The sequence below is a fragment of the Calonectris borealis genome, chromosome 8 (assembly GCF_964195595.1).
Source record: "Calonectris borealis chromosome 8, bCalBor7.hap1.2, whole genome shotgun sequence".
Lineage (NCBI taxonomy): Eukaryota > Metazoa > Chordata > Aves > Procellariiformes > Procellariidae > Calonectris > Calonectris borealis.
In genome coordinates this window covers 7345459-7365361 of record NC_134319.1, presented here as the reverse complement: position 1 = coordinate 7365361, position 19903 = coordinate 7345459, and the positions used below count along the sequence as shown (strand labels likewise).

At 39.2% G+C, this 19903-nt stretch overlaps 2 protein-coding genes across 8 annotated transcripts in view; one reads left to right on the top strand and one right to left on the bottom strand.

The window, feature by feature from the left end:
• Positions 1–29: 29 nt before the first annotated feature.
• Positions 30–4424, top strand: PRPF38A (pre-mRNA processing factor 38A). The gene is made up of 10 exons (XM_075155767.1): positions 30–246; positions 337–496; positions 1024–1145; positions 1660–1745; positions 1904–2014; positions 2581–2693; positions 3227–3253; positions 3334–3431; positions 3778–3826; positions 4080–4424. The coding sequence occupies exons 1-10, from the start codon at positions 117–119 to the stop codon at positions 4120–4122; spliced, it is 939 nt and encodes a 312-aa protein (XP_075011868.1). The 5' UTR covers positions 30–116; the 3' UTR covers positions 4123–4424.
• A 1046-nt stretch (positions 4425–5470) lies between these two features.
• TUT4 (terminal uridylyl transferase 4) overlaps positions 5471–19903 on the bottom strand; it is a 49591-nt gene continuing 35158 nt past the window's right edge. For 4 of the 7 annotated variants that reach the window (XM_075155756.1, XM_075155757.1, XM_075155755.1 and 1 more), the window contains 10 exons: positions 18988–19065; positions 18434–18611; positions 18046–18093; positions 17866–17948; positions 15779–15894; positions 13948–14108; positions 12881–12978; positions 9786–10311; positions 7061–7234; positions 5478–6016 (listed from right to left, as the gene is read on the bottom strand). In XM_075155756.1, the coding sequence (XP_075011857.1) occupies positions 5925–6016; positions 7061–7234; positions 9786–10311; positions 12881–12978; positions 13948–14108; positions 15779–15894; positions 17866–17948; positions 18046–18093; positions 18434–18611; positions 18988–19065 (1554 nt within the window). In that variant the 3' untranslated portion in view covers positions 5478–5924. Of the gene's footprint in view, positions 6017–7060; positions 7235–9785; positions 10312–12880; positions 12979–13947; positions 14109–15778; positions 15895–17865; positions 17949–18045; positions 18094–18433; positions 18612–18987; positions 19066–19903 lie in introns of all 7 variants that reach the window. The other 3 variants (XM_075155761.1, XM_075155762.1, XM_075155763.1) reach the window with 3 other exon arrangements.

The following is a 19903-nucleotide window of genomic DNA, read 5'->3' as shown; positions in this document are numbered from 1 at the left end:
GAAGATAAGATGGCGGCCGGCGGCGGCGCCCCGGAAGCGGAAGCCGCTCTAGCCCCTCACGGAAGGGGAGCGGGGCGGCCCGCCGCGGAGTTGAGGGGAGCTGGCTAGCGGCGGCCATGGCGAACCGGACGGTGAAGGACGCGCACAGCATCCACGGCACCAACCCGCAGTACCTGGTGGAGAAGATCATCCGCACCCGCATCTACGAGTCCAAGTACTGGAAGGAGGAGTGCTTCGGCCTGACGGGTACGGTGGGGCGGGCTGGGGCTGGGGCGGGGAGGGGGCTCGGCGGGGAGCTCGATGAGGAGCCTGCGCTGAGGCTCGTCCCTCTCCTAGCCGAGCTGGTGGTGGACAAGGCCATGGAGCTGAAGTACGTGGGGGGCGTCTATGGCGGGAACATTAAGCCTACGCCCTTCTTGTGCTTGACGCTGAAGATGCTGCAGATCCAGCCTGAAAAGGACATCATCGTGGAGTTCATAAAAAACGAGGACTTCAAGTAAGTTGGTAGCTTGATTTTTCTTTCTTTTGGCTGCGGTACTGAATGAAACTGTCCAAAACAGCCAGGGAAATCTCAGCGCAGGGTTTAGCTTTTAGTGGGCCCCGATAAACTCTTCTTGCTAAAATGCATGTCCTTCCTCTTGCTTTCAAGACTGCTCTCCTTGTCAGTTGGGCTGTTGGAATGGCTTGCCTTTGTGGCCTGTGCTCTCTGTGATAATACACGTCTGCCTGAAGTATTTAGAATGAGGGGCATTAAGGGAGCCATATTAATCTAGTTTTTCTTCAGTATTTCTTTCATCTTTGTGAGTGATAATGCACCCATACAGAAATTATATATGTATACTTGAGTATATGTATTTTTTTATATACACACTTGAGTACTTGAAGGACAAAATCTAAACGGTCACGTATTCTATGTATTTTAGTGTACTGATTTTCCTCAGAAACTTACGGGAAAAACTCCTCTTTTATCTAAACTGCTAACTATGCAAAAAGCTCAGCTATATTAAATGGTTTACTTTTCAGGTATGTCCGAATGCTTGGTGCGTTGTACATGAGATTGACAGGCACTGCCATTGACTGCTACAAGTACCTTGAACCACTGTACAATGACTATCGAAAAATAAAAAGTCAGAACAGAAATGGAGGTAAGCGCTCTTACTTAGTTGTGATTTCTTAGTACTTCATAGATGATCTTTTGTTAAAAATCGTATCATGCTAGATAAAAGTATATATCCTATTTAGTAATATAAGCTTAAAAAATTGTGACATAACCATCCTTTTGAAACCTTACTTTTACTTACTCATCCTTTGGATAGTCAGTTGCTGGTCTCGCTGACTTGTATAAATGAGAACTGCCTTGCTTATTTTGCTTTCCCCAAGTACCTGTGTTTTCTGTTGGGCACTGAAATGCAGTTCCATAAATACCAAAGAAACATTGTTTGAGTGCTGGTTTAAGCACTGTGAATCTGCTAATCCTAGCTGTGCAGCAATTTCCTTTTTGCAAGATAGGCCTAATGATTTTCCTCATCGTTGAGAATGATTTTAGAACTGTTGTTTGTACAGCCCACTTGACATAAATTGTCTGAAGTGTTTCATCTTTACTGTAGCCACTAGCGTTCATCTTCTTCATCTTTTAAATGCTATTTTTCCCCCCCCCAGAATTTGAACTGATGCATGTGGATGAATTTATTGATGAATTACTCCATGAGGAACGCGTATGCGATATCATTCTACCTCGATTACAGGTTTGGAAAAGTAGATGGTTATGGAATTCTTAACTGCATCAGACTCAATAAAGCTTGTTGCATAAAGCTATGGTACAGGCCCTTCTGGCACACGAGATGCCTCCTTAGGTGTTTGTTCTTACTTGGGTTATGTAAGATAAAGTTGTAATTTCTCCTAGAAACGGTATGTTCTGGAAGAAGCTGAGCAACTTGAGCCTCGTGTTAGTGCTTTGGAAGAAGACATGGATGATGTAGAATCTAGTGAGGAGGAGGAAGAGGAAGATGAAAAGGTTGGTGAACTATTTTGGAAAGGGATAGTTAAAGCTGTACTGAACACTTTATGGCCTATGAGAAATATTTGAGGGGAGGCACCAGGAAGCTGCTTGCTTGCTGCTCGTATTTCCCCCCTTACGAAAACATATTTTCATATAAGCTGCTTGCGCGAACTTGTTAGACCCTGAAGCAGTTCTCAAGTGCTCTGTGTTTGCCAAGCTTTTCTGTCTCCTGAAATTCACAAATCTGGATCTGTTCTGTGTTAAACATATTTCAGATAAATTGTTTTACATACATATATAATGGAGATAACTAAAGGTGATGATGAAAGTTATGGTGACCATCATAGTCAATTCTGCTGTACTTCATAAGAATCAACAGTATGAGAAGTGGCCATTTTAATTTCCAGTTGGCAAACTTCGGCAGTACCACTCACTTCTGAATATGAAATACTTGAGGGTGGGGAACCTTGAGTGCATGACTTTTGTCATTTGCATTAATCGTTCAGAAATCTTTACTGATAGGTAAAAACCTTGATGAAACAAGACTTACACAACCTTCCTGCCCCCCTCATTGTTTCCAGCTGGAACGAGCACCCTCTCCTGACCACCGCAGAAGAGGCTACAGAGACCTTGATAAACCTCGCAGATCTCCAGCTGTGCGATACAGGCGGAGCCGAAGCAGGTCTCCAAGAAGGTGACATGGCTCTTCTCGAGCAATATTTTTACCTATTTTACTGCAGGTGGCAGGAGCAAAGCATAGAAGTGAAGGTGACAATTCGGCCAGAATCTCTTACACCTCCCAATTCCTTTAGCCACTTTCTAAAGTAAGGAGTTGCAGTGCACAGTCACAGTCAACCCGTCTGCCTGTTTCTCTAGTCCTTCAGTAACTTTTGAACTTGCTGGCCAACTTTAGCTAAATTTGACAATACAGTGAAGATATGAAGGAGAACCAAGTGCTTTCTTTTCATGTAAGCCAGAGGCTGCAGAGAAAAAGTGTTCTTATTGATAATAAGACATGAAAAACTCATTGTAACCTCATTTGCTCACTGTATGGGACAGTCCAGAAGCATGTACTGCCTCTTGTGCAGCAGACCAAGCACACACTAACTGGGGACACGGGGGAGTGCAAGGGAAGCCCTGGTGCTGTTGCTAGAGAATATGGGAAATTAAACAGCTGGTTCTGCTAGTGATTTTTTAGCGACTTTTTCTTTTCTTCTCCAATTACAGGCGAAGCCGCTCTCCAAAGAGGAGGAGGTAAGTCTTTTATTCTATTATTTAATCTTCAAATGTGTGCATTTTTAGTATGGCTATCTTCAAAGCTTCCTTTCTCTCAGTCCATCACCACGCCGGGAGAGGCATCGCAGCAAAAGCCCAAGACGACACCGGAGCAGATCCAGGGAGAGGCGCCACAGATCAAGATCTAAATCTCCAGGTATTTTTGTCATTTACAGATTAACTCTGGCAAGTCTTTATCAGCAGAACATCCACTGCAAGAAAAATCTGTGTCACGGTATCAAGAAGGTAGCACAGGTGCTTAATCTGGCTCATAAAACTGCTAGCTATATGAAAGCACAGCTGGAGAACTCCTTTAATACATGCAAAATTGCCTTGAGTATGTTTTTCAAATATTTGCCAGGAGGTTAATTTGAGTGCCTAATTAAGGCTAGGGTTGTTTTGGCATTATCTAGGACACTTGGTCACTAGAAGCAGATTGCATTAGCAAAACAAAAAAGAATTCCAGGATCTATGGAAGTAACTGTTACCTTTTTATCTCATAGGGCATCATCGTAGTCACAGACACAGAAGTCATTCCAAATCACCTGAAAGGTAAAGGCTTGGCCTGTTTCTTAAAGGTGTCTGTACTGTAGGAGCTCTTACTTGTCACTGAATCTTGGGGACTGAAATACTTACACTGCTGGAGATCAAATATTTCATATAGTACCTCCCCCAGTGTTGTAGTCAAGTCACACTATCCATATTTGACTATAGAAAACGCCACTTACTGCTATGAATCACCTTGGTCTTTCAAAACTATTACTAGTACTGTGTCATATGGCTTTTTTTTTTCCTCCTGTTTCAGATCTAAGAAAAGTCACAAGAAGAGTCGGCGAGGGAATGAATAACAAACTAAATCCAGCACACAGTTTAAGGACCTTGAACTGCAGTCTAATACTGTCCTATTTGCTTTACGGGACAGCTGGATATGTACTGGCTGCTTTAGCAGTCCATTTCTTTAATCCTTCTCCTCTTGTACAAGTCTTGTTTGGTTGGTTTTTTTTAATTAAAAGAAAGCAAAGGATACTTTTTATGTAGTTATTTACTCATTCTTGTGATAGGATTTGAGGATTGTTTTTAAATTGTTTTTCTCAAGGCCTGTAAAAACCAGTGAAGAGCAATAAAAAAAAGGGGGGATTTTGTCTTTAAAGGCTCCTTGCCATTTCTTTCATAATACTTTGTTTAGATGTCCCCTAGTTGAAGCTGGCTTCATTCTCAAATCAGGGTATTGTTTTGACAAACAGCCACTGCATTCAGTTGCCAAAGTCAGAATATGTTTGCGTTACAAACACTGAAGAACTACCAGCCTGAACTATCTCAAACCTCCAGTACAGGAAAGGAGGGAAGACCATCATAATCCAGTGTTTACTAAAAGCGAGAGCTAATTTAAAACAACTCTCCAACACACAGCTGTTACTGGTTCCTTTGTAAGAATCATCCTTAAGTCTAATGATACACTGCTTCTGATGCTACTATCAGACAGTTTAGAAGCTTCAAGTAGTACAAAGCATCACTTAATTCTTTTCAGGCAAGAAGTTATCCAGTATATTTAAAGACAGTAAACCACTACTTCGAGCATAGTTTGTGGCCTATCTGTGACTGGGGACAGAACGTGACACAGTTATGCCCTGTTCTACCTTCTCCAAATGAAGTTAGCATTCAGCAAGTCCCTGTTTTTTTTAAATTAGGAATAATTAAGCTCTTACTCAAGTTACAGTTCTCATCTTAGTACATTTAATTACGGAAATCAGTTGTGTTAAACCCCTTGTGTATCATCCCTTTATTCATACTCTTGCTTCAGGAGCAGGGACTGACAGGTTTATCTCCCAAACACTGCATTTATGGCTTAAGTATTTTCACATATTGCCCAATGAGTGTTAACAACAAAAAGTAAATTTATGAAACGTCCTTTTTAAAATTACTTCATAGTACAGCCTGATTTTTCTAGAGTATTTTCATATTTTTTTGCAAAGTTTATGAACAGTATTTTACAAGAAAGACACACTGGCTGTGAACAGCACATGCAATGACACCAGCATGGGGAAAAACAGGTATACTGATTGTATGACTCTCTAAAGCTGCTCATCTTCCATCTCTTCTTTAAGATAACTAAATTAAAGCCATTTTTATTATTCTGGTTTCCTAATCACAGTTAAATGCAAGCATGCATACAAACAGGGAAGAGGAAAAAGTCTTACATCCTTTTTTTGCAGTTTTATTTTTCTTTTAAAAAGTTTTTTGGCACTACATAGTTCTGTAAAGAATAGAAGTGACAAATTTTTAAACACATGAAATCCCCTTCTAATTTTATTTTTTTTAGAACAATATATATAAAGTCTGAAGCAACCAAAGTATGAATACAGCTAATAGAAAATAAAGAACTTAATTTTAAAAATTCTCTCTCTTTACAGTTTATCAAGATAAAACAAAACACAATTCCCCTTAAAAATAGGGTAATAAAATAGATGAAATTTGTATCACTCAGTTTTGTGATACTAGTAAAAACTATAGTTCATATCTATGTACAAATGATACAGTTTAAAAACAGTCTTAAATAATCTTGTATCTAAACATGTTGCATTAAGATTTTAAATCAGAACCTGAATTTTTTTCCTCCCCTCCCCCCACCCACCCACAATCCCATTAAATTTCACTTTTTCTGTTGAATGTAATTCAGATTCAAGTGTGGGTGTCCTTGAGACAGAAGCGAGAACCGCTGGTTACTCTGCATCAGTGGACCAGCTAAAAGAAAATGGATTACAATTACTTCAGCAAATTAAATATATTTAACAGTGCTTGGCTACATTCAATGTATTAATCTTACTCAGAAATAAAGCCATTTACTAGACTGACACAAATGCTATCTGTACAACTAACCCATTTAATGGGACAATGCAGTATTATTTTAACCCTATGTCCAAAATTCCCTCAGAATCATCAATACATCATTTTGCTGCATTACTTTAGTTATTTAACAAAAATAATTTCAGGATTTTTAAATATGGGTCTCACTTGGAAACCTTGCTACAGCAAGGTTTGATCTTTAAAAAAAGATTTGGTGCCAGCATCTCTCATTTTATACTAGGTGACCCAGCCACACGGTAATTGCAAAGCCTCCAAGTAAAATTTGGGCATGGTTTCTCTCTCAGTGGAGCTGAAGGTCTTTTTCCTACAGCCTTTCCCAATCCTGCCAGATGCTGAACACCTTTACCATTCACTAGCATCAGGAAGAGCTGAGATAAAGTCAGTCCTTCGAAGTACCCTGAATAACTGAACCTGATCTAACTTTGAAGTTAGTGCTGCTTTGACTGCAGACGGGTTGGACTAGGTAAGCTCCAGAGGCCCCCTCCAACCTGAATTATTCTATGGTCTTGCAAGTTTTTATCTATGTAAGTCATTCCACAAGGCAAGGTACAAAAGCCAAATAAAATGAATTAGGACAAAAATTTCTTCATATTCTTAACACACTCATGGGCAAATCATCTTAACCTCTATTGAAGCAGAGGTGGCTCTACAGTGAGACAGCCAGCAGCAGTGAAGGAGAAAGAGGGTAGCAGTGCAACAGACTGCAAATTGGCTCAGATTTCAGAAGCTGATTTAACCCCTTCCCTCCCACAAAGATTTTCATCCATCCATACAGGAAGCCGAAGCGTTGATTTGACTCTTGGATTCATTATGGTTCCAGGGAGCCTAGCAAGTGAAACATGATTCCTTGGCTTTTAAAGCCTTTGAGACAGCAAAGAGACATGTTGCATGAGCTGTTGATTCATATACTAGTTCTAGTACCTTGAGGGTAGAAAGGTTTGTTCGGTGGATAGCTGGCATTTCCCTGCTGCATGTAGTTCTGAGGCATATTGTAAGGCCACGCTCCTCGGAGGAGAGGAAAATGGGTAGGGGTCCCATGGTCCCAAGGGACAGAAGGAGGGTTCATTTTACCAAACTGTCCTTGGAAACCCTGATCTATTTTTCAATTGAAAGGGAAAAGCACATTGCAAGTTGAAATAATTAAACAGTAAGTCACAAATACAATTTACATCTTAAATAACAGTTTGCAGGGACTTAATGAGATTAGTCTGATGTGCTACTCTTTTTTTTTTTTTTTTAATATACATCAGTAAAAATTACCACCTAAATTACTTCATTATTCGCTATAATAGAATTTATTGGGGAGGAAGACAGAGGATGAATCAGTATTAGTATCAAGACCTACAATTTCACTGCACCTATGTCACTCTCATGATGGAAAATACAAGGTCTGAACAATGTTACTAATATCTGATCCCACAAAGATATTCACTATCACTGACACAGCTGTGACATGAAAGCTATTATCCTACTGCAAGAAATAATTCGCAAATGTATGCTGGAATTCCACTAATACTTCTATGCTTAAGAAACTTGATATCTAGCTCATCGGACCAACTTAAAATTGATTTTTAGAGAGAAAAATAAAAACTTTTGAAATAAGTACACAAATTGTAAGCTATTTCATTTACAAATTCAGTATTACTGCAGCATTAAAGATGAGAAATCAAGCATCCAAGGAGGCAGGACACACAACAGTTGATGCCAAATGCTGTATTACTAATCCTGCTCTTTTTGTTCATAGCTCCCAATTTTATAAGACACAGCAATGCCTGCTAATTTAAAAACTTGATCAATGTATATTTAAAAATAAATTAATAAATTTAAGTAACTATCCTCAGTGTATCAGTTCCCCTTCAGGCTCATGATAAAAAAAACCTTGCAGACAGACTTTCATTAAATAAAAGCAAGCTACACATTTAGAAAGAACAGTAACTTTTATACAATAAAACATGAAGCATAGCTCTGGAGTATGCATGAAAAAAAGTTGTCTGTCTGAAACTTCTAACGATCCCACTTCTAATCAATCGTCTACTGAAAAGAGTGTGAAGTCACTCCTTCTAAGTCAAGGTTATGTGAGCCAAGACAAAGTTTCCACGAACTTACTGTTCTCAAATTGTCCCGAGCAAGTAAGAAAGCAGGCTTAAACAGAGAGCAGACAGCTCATCTCTACTGTGTGCCTACCCAGTGACCCCACCTTAATGGCATCTAAGCCAAAAAGGAAACAAAACTGATTAAAATACAAAGAGAAAAAATAGTAGGACTGGGAACTAGGAAAAGAAGTGTGAGGCTGGAAATAGACGGAAGTTGAGCGAGGGGAAAAGAAACACTGTGACTGACAGCACAAGAAAACTGGGAAACCTGTGCAGGCATAATGAGAGTGGAAGCAAACAAACTGAGACAGAGCAAAAGGAAAAAGACTGAAGACAGGGACTGACTGACTAGATGATGAGAAATGGGACTCGTTAAGGGAGAATGGAGCAGAAACTAGGATTTGGGGAGCTCGTCTGAAAGAAGGCAGCCACCTGGGTAAGATGACTTGGATTGGAAGGAGCTGCTTGAGAAAAAGGTCAGAGCTGGGGTGGACATGGAGGAAGGGACAGACGAGCCTGGACAGAGAATTAAGATCAGAAATAGGCAGAAACAAAGCACACTGAAGGCACACTGGTAGCAGTTTCTGTATCCTCTAAGATATATTCCTCACAAAGCTCTGAATAGAACAACATGCATCTCCAGCATCTCAACAAATATCTGAAACTCGCTGGTGAATTATACCTCATCCAACACTGTTGACTCGGCTGAAAACCTACTGTGGCTGTCAATCACCTTATTAGTGCAGAGAAAGGCTGTGCAGGAGATTCAAAATTTCGACCTTGTGATGAACAACTGCATCATTATATTGTATGACGGATATATTTTTTTAAACATAGGAGGAGTTACACACTCAAAATAAATCAAAAGACCATTATCATGATCTAAAGATCACAGTTAAAATTTAGGGGCTGCCACGGTTTATGTTGCACAGAAAACTATATGGGCTTTAATTCCTACATACTGTTTTTCTCAGCCTCAAACATTCAAATGTACTTGGCTTTGGTATGAGGCAAAAGGCTGTTGCCCACTTGTCACAGGGAAACTCTGTATGAAGTATTTTCAGGAAATGACATTGAGATTATGGAAGTTACATGTGGCAGGATAAACTATAGGAAAAAAGAACGCATAAGATCATGTTATATTGCACTAAATGCAAGGAGGCAATATTCAACTTGCACAACCATAATTCTGCCAGTCTCTAAGTTCGTAGTTGCAGTCTCAGCATTTATCTAATAAATGGAATCCGTATTTGTAAGCATATTCACAGAAATGTGCTTTAGACTCAAACAATTATGACATTTCTCAGTTGAATGCATGATTTCTCATGTGTTGCACAGCCATTAATGGCAGATAGGACCAATGCCTAAAAGTTACAATGATCCAACCTGCCTAATTTTTTTCCTATGAAAATGTTAAGACAGTGAAGGTAATGACTTAGTTTCTTAAGCATCGTGTTTTTAATATAAAGCACGCTGAAAGAGTTAGCTGTTTCTGTAACACTTAACACTTGTACACAAAGTGCGAGAGGTTTGATACAACAGAGAAGAGTTACCTGAATTCCCCACAGTGCCATTGTTCACCAGTGAATTTGGAGTCACAGGATTGTGCCAGTGTCCCTCATGAGAAGTGCTGGGGATTCCCATAGGCCTGGCAGCAGGCTGTGCAAAGATGATACTGGGATCATTCAAGCTTACACTGCTCTGGTTATTTGTGGTGCTGCTGCTGCCAGATCTCATTGAAAATGGAACATTTGTAGAATGAGGAGGGTTACCCGGTGCAGAGTGAATAACGGGCCCATGAATAGGCCAAGAAGTGTTGGGAAGCTGAATTTGGTGGTGATGGTGCATCTGAAGTAGTCCCAGGTTATGCAAGGTGGAATACTGACCTGGGGGAGATTGGGGAAAGTTAAACAAAGGCAGCTGGACCTGATGGGGTGGCTGTGCACCCTGCTGTGGTTGCGGAACGTGCTTAGACTGGGATATTGGTTGTGGCTGAGTCTGGTTAATGGAGGCTGGCTGAGAGGAATTCTGTGTAAATTGTTGAGGTTGTGGAGAGTAAGATGACTGATGCGAATCAGACTGGAGGGGAAAAAAAAGTATGTATTTCTGATTAGTTCACTAGCTATTTAATGGTGTTTTTCTTTAATAAGCACCCACTGCATTACACTATTCATAAAAAAGGCAAAGCACTCCCCAGCAACACCCCAAATACTGCACCCAAGCTCCTGCTGGTTTAAAGAAGTGCAATTCGACTGACACTGATCTTCACCATCAGATAATTTGGTCTGTCAATGTGGCACATCCCACTATCAGAAAATCATTCTGAGCAAACGTTAGCCCCAAGCTCTTCATTCTACTCTTCATATATCTGTTTCTGATTTTTAATCAGTGTCTTCCCCACCCTTCTTATTTACAGCCCAGAATCTCATTAACTAATTACCTTACTTCTAAATAGAGCGGTTCTTACTACTACAGACACTTTTTTAAGTAATTCCAAAGTAAGCTCCTAATATTTCTTTAATTTTTACTTAATCTGTTAAACAAGAAATTGAAACTCCAAAAACCCAGTTTCAACCTCTATATCTTGATGTTAGGCCACAGCTAAAGTCACCGAAACAGCAATTATTACCACCTTTGCAGCACTCTTACAAAGCTTTCCCCTTCATCAGCAACAGAAACAGGCATGAGCCTAATTCATCTGTTTGGTATTGCAACTAAGCAGAGAAGCACTTCAAGAACTGGAGTGGCTGGGAAAAGCATTCCCCAGTTTATCTGCCAAAATTTATTATCAATGTCTGGATTTAATCTGGTTTTAAGCACTGAGACAAGATGGTGATAGCATAAGATAGGTGCCTCCAAGGAGAAATGAGAATGACAGATAGCTACCTAAGCCAGAGATGATTACCTGAATCTCAGATCTCAATCACCCCCTGGAGTTGCTTGTCTCCCTCCATAGACTATAGCAGACAGCTAAGCTCCAAGTACACAGCTGCTGTCAAAGATCTGAAGTTAAAGGTCTCTGCAGCTTTCCACTATCCATGACTGCTCGCCTGTCTGCTTAAATTGGCAGTCACTTTTCTTCAATAACCAGAGGTCTTCCCCATGCCAGCCTTTCAGAGCGTTCCTTCTAGTAGCATGCTGTGTGCCTTTGCCTGGGCAAAAGCTGAAGCCCAGAAGCTGGGATTTCTCCCTGTTGCTATTCCAACTGTTCCTGTATGAGTGCCTCCCGTGCCTTTCTATCAAACCAGGAAGAGAAGGTAAAACCTGGGATTTGAAAGACAATGACTAGTCTAACAGTTTAGATGTTATAAAAATAGAGCACATGCACTGACTACAGCCTTCCTGCAAACATTAAACCACCACAAGCATGCACTGGACATGTCGGCAGCAGGAGAGGAGAAATGTTAAGCTCCAGCCTCTTGGTCTGCTTCCAAACTCTTGCTTTCCCGTTTCTCTCCCTCTTGCTCCAGTAACATTCCCTGGACAGCACACATTGACCAAGAAATCCTGGCCAAATGACAACCATGCAACACACGCACAGAGTCCATGACATCCAGATGACACAAGAATGTGCAGATGCAGTAAGTCCAGTGTGCATGATGTGCCTGACTTGTGTGTGCACCCACATGTCCAGTTTCAATTTCCCAAGCAGAAATACAAGGCTCCTAAAAAGATACTTCTGTGTCATGTGATAGCATGGTGGCAGTTCAGCCCTTCACTTAGATTAGGGCTGTATCAGTCCCTCCATAACAGCATATTATTATAGTACGAATGACGTTACGAGGTCTCTGTTACTGGAGCAAACATTCCAATAAATGCTTGCTGATCAGTTAGGAAATACTCTATACCTAAAGTAGTAAATGGAACAAAGAGCATTAGTGATCAGCAGCCCTGATTCCTATGTTTGCTTACTTGCCAGCTTCATTAGCAGGCACATGTTTCTCAGACTAATAGCTTAAAATTAATGAATTTCTGCTGTGTTCTGTACTCCAAAAACATTAAATGCCAACAACTGTATTTGCTCAAATACCCTCTGCTATCCATCTCCACTTAGAAGCAGCCTAAACATATTTTATCTAGTTCTATAAGACTTGAACAAATTCTGAGAGAAAACTACCAAAAAATTCCCCATAGTTGTGTTTGTGCTTCTAGTGTGCTCTGGCAGACTTTTGCCCTATATATCACATCTGAATTGAAGTATGACTCATCTGTGTTCCCTGCCTGTTCATGACAGTCCCTTAAACCACAGAGAATCGTGATAGTCACAAATCTAAGTCTCCAGCATGTTAACGATGAGCTATGCTTTACTTCTCTTAGTAACGCCAGAACATTGCCAGAATAACTAAGCACAAGACTTCAGAAGGCATCCTAGCTTAAATCTCAAAGATAATGAAGTTGGCGTTTCAGAATTGCAAGCTATCTCATAAGAAATTTGATTATGTAGCTTCCATATTGAAAGACCACAAACGCTCTCCAAGAGACACTACGTCATAAATCAAAGTTTCATTAACTGGCAGAGTAGAATGTTGTCATTATAAAGTCTAGAATCTGTTGACAAAAAACCATGCAAACCTGTTCCTAGCATGGCCCAGGATCGCTGGTTTGCTACAGCTCACTTACTTCAATACTATAGCTAATTGGAACTTACACATTCTGATGACTGTCTAGTGCGCAAGGGTCGTTCCACTTGCTGCTGACTCACAGCCACTAGCTGTGAATTTACCATGCTTCGGACCAACTGGGTGCCTGATCAAGGAACAAAAACGTTAATAAAAACAACAAGGTTACGAATGACAGAATAATGAGCAGAGAACTGGCAGTCAGCAAGGCCTTAACTCTCATGTGACACAGAGAGTGTCTTTAACCTCTCCTCTAAGTGGAAAGCTTTCCCTTTACTGGCAACACCCGACATTAAAAGATATAGCAGCTAAACCCAAAATCTAATTCTGAGTAATACAAATTCTAGCATGAACAAAGCTCACTTAGCTATCAGGCGGGAGCACTACTTTATACAGATTTCCACGCTATTGCTGTAAGCAGTGGGATTTTAAATAGCAATAGCAACAGCAGAACTTTTGGGCAAAGAAAGAAAAAAAAAAAGAGAGCGTGAGTAAGGGATACAGAATACAGAGAAGCAGCAAGGTTCTCTCTCAAGGTCATTTATGATTGCTTTCTCTACTTTTTCAAGTACCGCAGGCACCTAATGCCTAATTTGAATGGGTTTGCAATTAGACTTGTCTCTAATTACTAACAGTAATTTGAAAGCTGGATCCAGCTTCTTAATGCATCTATATGCTTTTGGAAGTGTTACTTTAAACCACTGATTTTCAGTGAAAATACATTTACTTACCTCTCACAGATGATGGAGGGTTAGCTAACATTTGAGAAACATTTGGAAGAGGAAATGCATTCAATTATTACTATTATTACCACTCCTAAATGCACCCATTGTGAGTGGAAGAAGAATAATGCAATACCCTGAAGTAGACTATACTTACTGCTGAGTACATTTTTACCACCCATGCAAAGACTGTACTTCAGGAGGCATTACTCCCCTTGAAGAAGAGCGACACTAAGACTAAAAGCTGTAGTTGCAATGACTGAAATAATTAGTTGCAGAAATTTTTTAAGATAATTACCAGGTCTGTATAGAAATCTAGAGAGAAGGGATCTCCGAACTTTCAAATTATACTAACAACACATAAACTAACTTACCTGGCACGCTATTATTTCTCTGACGGGTTTGTTTGAATTCAGGACAATCTCTTCTAACATGACCCACATCCCCACAGATGAAACACCTTTTCTCTCTTGTTTCTCTATCATCTTCTTTCACTTCTTTTTCATCATCTTTCTCATTCTCCTTTTTCTTCAATCTGAATAATAATTTTTATTAGCAACATCACAAAACCACTAAAAAAAAAAATCTCTGTAGAGTTGTTATATCGGTATGTTCAAAGGAAATGGTTACATAACCAACAGCTGTACCAGAATACAAATATCTGAGGAATCCCAGAAAAACACTTGCAGAATCTGTATAAACTTAACAAACTTAGAAGCTCCCCAAAAGTGTCCAGAAGCTATCTGACTGTATGAGCGCAGAACTATACCTGCAGTTAAGTAGGCTTAGCTTGCCAGTTAGTTTGGGAGTAGTTCTATGCAACAATCCCAGATCTATGCAACTGAGTCAGAATATACACAAAACAAGTTGGCTGCATCTTGTAGACATAACCTCCCCCTGATTGGAGATGGCATATTTCTCTGTAAGAGTATATTAGCATCCTGAGCCTACATGAGATGTAAAAGAAAGCACTGAGGCTCTTTCAAACACTTAGTACTAATACAACAAACAGGAGAACTAGTGATCAGGAACCAAGACAAGAAATAAAGGTCTTTTTCCACATGATATGTGTAGGATTGTTAAATATTGATACTATTTTGTGAGCTCTATATACAATTTGAGAGAGATTCTGTGTGGCTATGCTGTAACAGCAGTTTGTGTGAAGAGCAGATCACAACTTTTGCTGAGGCAGATGTAGGGAAAGAGGTGATGCAATTCAATGTGCTACTGCTTGTGAGGAGTATGTTAAGGGAGCAGCTGAAAGAAATAGTCAACCTGTGACCTCAGGGTTCCACTCCAGTTTCATGTATCTTGAACGCTGCTGACTGAACAAAAGGCTGTAAGTAAGGACTTTGTAGCAGGAAGAGACCAAGTATCTTTTGAAGAATTACTGAGCACACAACTGAACATAAGGAGTAAATGAAAAAGCCTAGACTTTTCTGCATTCTAAGGGCTTCAACAGGTTTTAGGAGGAGTCAAACAACCTACACTGAATGGGTCATTAAAAATCCAAAGACATAAAAATGCAAGGAGTGCACATTCTCTGTCAATTCCTGCTAAACTCTCTTTGAAGACATTGACCTGCATGTACTAGGGACTCCTTTTGCAGGAGTACTGGATCCAAAACTTGTAAGTGCAACTAATGTACAAGTGTAAGATCACTAAGTGACTGGCACTAGTATGATGTTACAGAAATGCACCTTAACTATGTACATTTTAAATACTCCTAGATTTTAATAAACTAACTTTTACCTGCCTTGCAGAGGTACATTATCAGATCTATAGAACAACTCAAATTCAATACTGTCTTCTGAACATGATCACTACAGAAAATCCATTTTAATACATTACAAATTGTGCAGTCAGGCAATATGGTCTCCACCTGAATATCTACACTATAAAATGATAATTTCGTCATCTAAATTTTAAGGTAAGATGTAACTGCATGAAGCAAAAGTATTAACATATTATAGACTGTTGACTTTATTCTGTGTGTGCTTGCATGAACACTCTAAGATTTAAAGACGTGACCAGAAATAGTCTTAAGAAAAGCAAAAATAGGATGGGAAGTTGAGGATCAGATATGAAACTCTGATTTTCTCTGCATGTTCAGCATATTCTTCATTTCCATTAAAATTTGAAATATCCAAATCTACCTCCTGATTTAATCTCAACGATTTTATGTTTGCTTTGTATATTGCTTACCTCCTCCTCTTTGGACAGTCTTTCATGTAGTGACCAATTTTTCCACAGACACGACAACATCTGTCATTGGGTGCCAATTCCCCATCTGTCAGCACTTTTGAGTCAAAAAAGTATTCCTACCAAAACACATCAGACATAGAATATATAAACCATTCATTTACAAGACTGAGAAATGAAAGCAAAATGGACAGCTTTCATCTCCTATTGTTCCCTAAATTTTACTACTTCTTAGATTATACCTAGTCCTTTTCCTCCCCTAAATAATGGCAGCTTTTTCAGAGATGTGGAGCAGTTTGGGCTAAAAAGAAGCATTTAGTCTTAGGGCCAGAGGCTGAATTTGCAGAACAGCTTATCCAGGCTCCAGCCTGCTGCCTACCTTCTGCTTCCCCAAAGGCTCTTCAGAGGGCAATTTTTTGCATATGATCTATTTTGGTATCTGAGTCACTGCTTGTATGCTTTCCGAAGCAGCCTTATGTCCCTTCCCAAATGACACGATTATAGCCCCCTAGACAGAAAAAAGCTCAGGTGGGAAACAGATGGAGCATCTGCACACTGACCTATATCACTCCCCTCCCCTGGAATTTGCTAAGGACAGCTGCAGTTCTGATGTATGTCAGCGCAAAGGCCACAGTTTACAGCCTCCGAGCAACATAAACATTGTGAAAGTATTATCTTGCCTGAAAATAGAGGTACAATTAGAAATGTCCTAACCACAGCTCGGGAACAAAGTCCTACTATAGACAGGTAATTTACTGAACCTTTTTGCTCCAGTTTCCTCTCTGTATCACTAAGCTGCATGCAATACAGGGTACTGGCTTAGGAAGGAGAGCGAGAACTCCTTCTTTGTTGGGCACTTCGGAGAAATAAAATGCTATGTAATACCACTGGCGTTATTTCCTTCACATAAGAGATAGCTCATTTGCATGCTAAGGCTGCCTTCTGTCTTGCCTTTTATCCTTATGTAAAATGCTCAGTGAAAATCTGAGATGAGGCAAAACAACAAACAACCACATACACAAATACACAGTATATGCTTTCCAGAAGCACTATAGCCTTGTATTGAACATGTATGTAAACAATTAAAAAATAATATTTATTACATACGCTCACATATTTGTCAGTTACAGATAACTACATCCACACTGTAATTCATTATTATTTGTATCACAGTCGTACCCAAAAGCCCCAATAAAAACAGATCCTATTTTATTAGGCAGAGCACAAAACAGAACAGAGTCACTGCATCAAAGAACATTTAATACAAACTCAGAAAAAAACACAGATAAAGGAAGCAAATGGAAAAGAGAAGATAGGGAAGGATGAGGGGAAATAAAAGCTTTCAAAAGATTTTCAAAATCCCTTAGAAACACAAATCCTGTTGAACGCTACAGGGAGAACAGTCTTCTAAACCGTCTCAGAAAACACCTTTCTAAGTAGATGTTAAAAATATTAATTCCAGATGATTTATTTGCTCATATAAAAAAAAAATAGTTCTCTATTACACATCGATGACTGGACCCTGTAGCACAGAGGAGTACTTTCTCTAATATGATGTTGCACGAACACATTCCTGACCCTGACTCACTATGCAAATTTTGAATGTCAACTGATTAAAAAAAAAAAAAAAAAATCGATCATCGTCCTTTTCCTTCCTTAGGCAGCAATCCTTACTTTCCCCACGAACTGGAAAAATAAGTAGAATGTAACACCTCGTGAGTTTTTCTTCTTTAGCTACATGAATAGCTAGTAAAGTTCCTAAAGCTGTTCCTGGGTTTTATAGCCCATTTTGCAGTTTTCTGCAACACTTAATGTCACGCAATGAAAAGTTTTATGAAAAACAAAAACAAAACCCGAAAAAAGCTTACTTTCTCCAAACCTGCCAAAAATACCCATCACCCATCCAACTACTCCTGTGAATTTTATATAGCAGGAGCCCAATACTAACCTGCACATTTTATGCAGATGATGTATAATTACATATACTGTGCATACCAAATTGATAAATACATACAAGAGATTTGCTTTGGATGCATTAATACAGTGGACAAAGAAAAGCAAGAAACATACTAAAAACTATGAAAACTTACAGCTTCTCTTCCAACAGTTGGGTAGAATGGGGTACCAAATAATTTTCTCCCATTGATAAATGCCTTCATTATGAAATTGGTCACTATTGAAGAAAGACAAAGTTATTGTAAAACAACAGAAAAGGCACAACACTTTAGAAACTAGTGAACATTAATCATTAGTAGACATTAATAGCTTACTTTTCCTAGAGACTCCAGCACCGAGATTATGATTCAAGTCAAAAGGATCTGTGTAAAGAAGTGAGAAAACCAAATCAGAGTTGGAAAAAATATGCTGCAACAAAAAATTTTTATTTTAACACAGAGAATCCCATTTCAAATGCACTCACAGAGTAGATGATAGCAAAGCAATGCTGAGTGTTTCAAAGTATGTGACTAACCATAATAAAGTACGAGCAATTGACTGATGTATACTAAAAGTTAGGAGTCTAATCTCATTTGTAAGCTGTAGGACTTGCAAACAGTATTTTTTTAAACACTGATGGTAGTTTCCTCACATAAAGATCCTGCGCAACGGGGACAACACATCACTCCCTCATTAATGGAACAAAATTCAGCAGATAAGTACCTTCGATGGCAATACATTTGGAAGTCCACTGTTTCTCAAATGTAGTTAACAGCTTCTTCTGCCGGATGCTGATCACATATTCTTTGAAGTCAAATTCTTCAGTGTAGAACCGCAACAACCCTAGCCAGAGTTCTCCAAGTGATTCAGTGTTCTTTCCAAGAGAAGGCAGGCGCTTCTTCTGCATGCAATTGAAGACACAACTTATTCAGTTACAGTTACTGAAGTACTCCTCCTCCTGAACTACCTCTCTAATTATGAATTTGTCTACCATGAACAGTTTCACCTGGTTAAAGTAAGGTTAAACCACTACAGTTAACACCACCTCAATCCTGGACTGTTTATTAAGAGTAAAAAGTATTCCTTCTAATTTATGTTATTTAGAAATTATTTTAAATAAACCGAGAAAAAGCAAAACAGGACTCATTTGGAAAGTTATAATAATATGGATACAGAAGTTTAACTACTCTTTTACATATTACACTGTTAGAAATGTATTGCTTTCCCATAAAGACAAGCTTTAAGTTTTAGTGACTCTTCTGAAATTACAATATTACCAATTCTTCCATGTCATCAAAGAAAAAGGCATTCCATCCATCCACCATTCTTTGTGGAATCTGTTTTCCATCAAATATCTGCCGAAATAGAGAGGGACACAGTTACCACTCCAATTCAAAGTCACCATAAAAGACGTGCAGTTTTGCTGGTAAGAAATAATATAACAATATAAATCTTTTAATTTTAACAACTGCTTCTTATATAAGCAGAATTTCCCATTGGTAAAAAGTCTGAAAGTCTTTTTGCATTATTGCTATACCTCTCTCAAATTATTTGGATATTTTATTTTTACTTGTTCTTTGCAACTAAGAAAACATGACTGAATTACCTCATCAAGATTCCGACATCCCTCTTGCCCACAAAATCTCTGAGGAGACTTTATATGACTCCTATTACATTTTGACTTTAGCAAAGCCAAGGGGAAATTCCACTGTTATTTAAATGCACTCTCAGGGTACCAATAAAATAACAAGCTTCAACCACTACTAAAGTATCAGCAAGAAAGTCTGAGTCTCAACTGCAGTACTTAAGCCAATTTTCCTCTTGCACACAGACAACAACAAAGTCAGAAAGGGGTAATTTTCAGAAGTGCTTGGGAGTTCCAGAGTGTATCCAGGAAGAGGTAGATAGCTGACTAATTATATTCTCCCCACCCATGCAATGGAGGTACAGAACGTTATTTTCTTAATAAGGTTTCCTGGCACATGTAAAATAGTATCTTTAAAGTTGTACCAAAGCATTAGTTATCTTTTTTACCCCCTCATCAAATCATAAAATAAACTCTTCCTCTTACAGATAAGGTGTTGGGCAATAAATAATGCTTCTGACAACAACTGATGGAAGAGCTGGACTCGCATCTCAAGAGCATCTGGCGCAGACTCATAATTACAATTCCCTTCTCTCCATACCACCTGC

Bases quoted from the DNA above. Each gene is read 5' to 3' on its own strand.
- PRPF38A (XM_075155767.1), top strand. From the start codon at position 117: ATGGCGAACCGGACGGTGAAGGACGCGCACAGCATCCACGGCACCAAC. The intron at 497-1,023 runs GTAAGTTGGTAG...TTTACTTTTCAG, and splicing joins ATAAAAAACGAGGACTTCAA to GTATGTCCGAATGCTTGGTG. The intron at 1,146-1,659 runs GTAAGCGCTCTT...TCCCCCCCCCAG, and splicing joins AAGTCAGAACAGAAATGGAG to AATTTGAACTGATGCATGTG.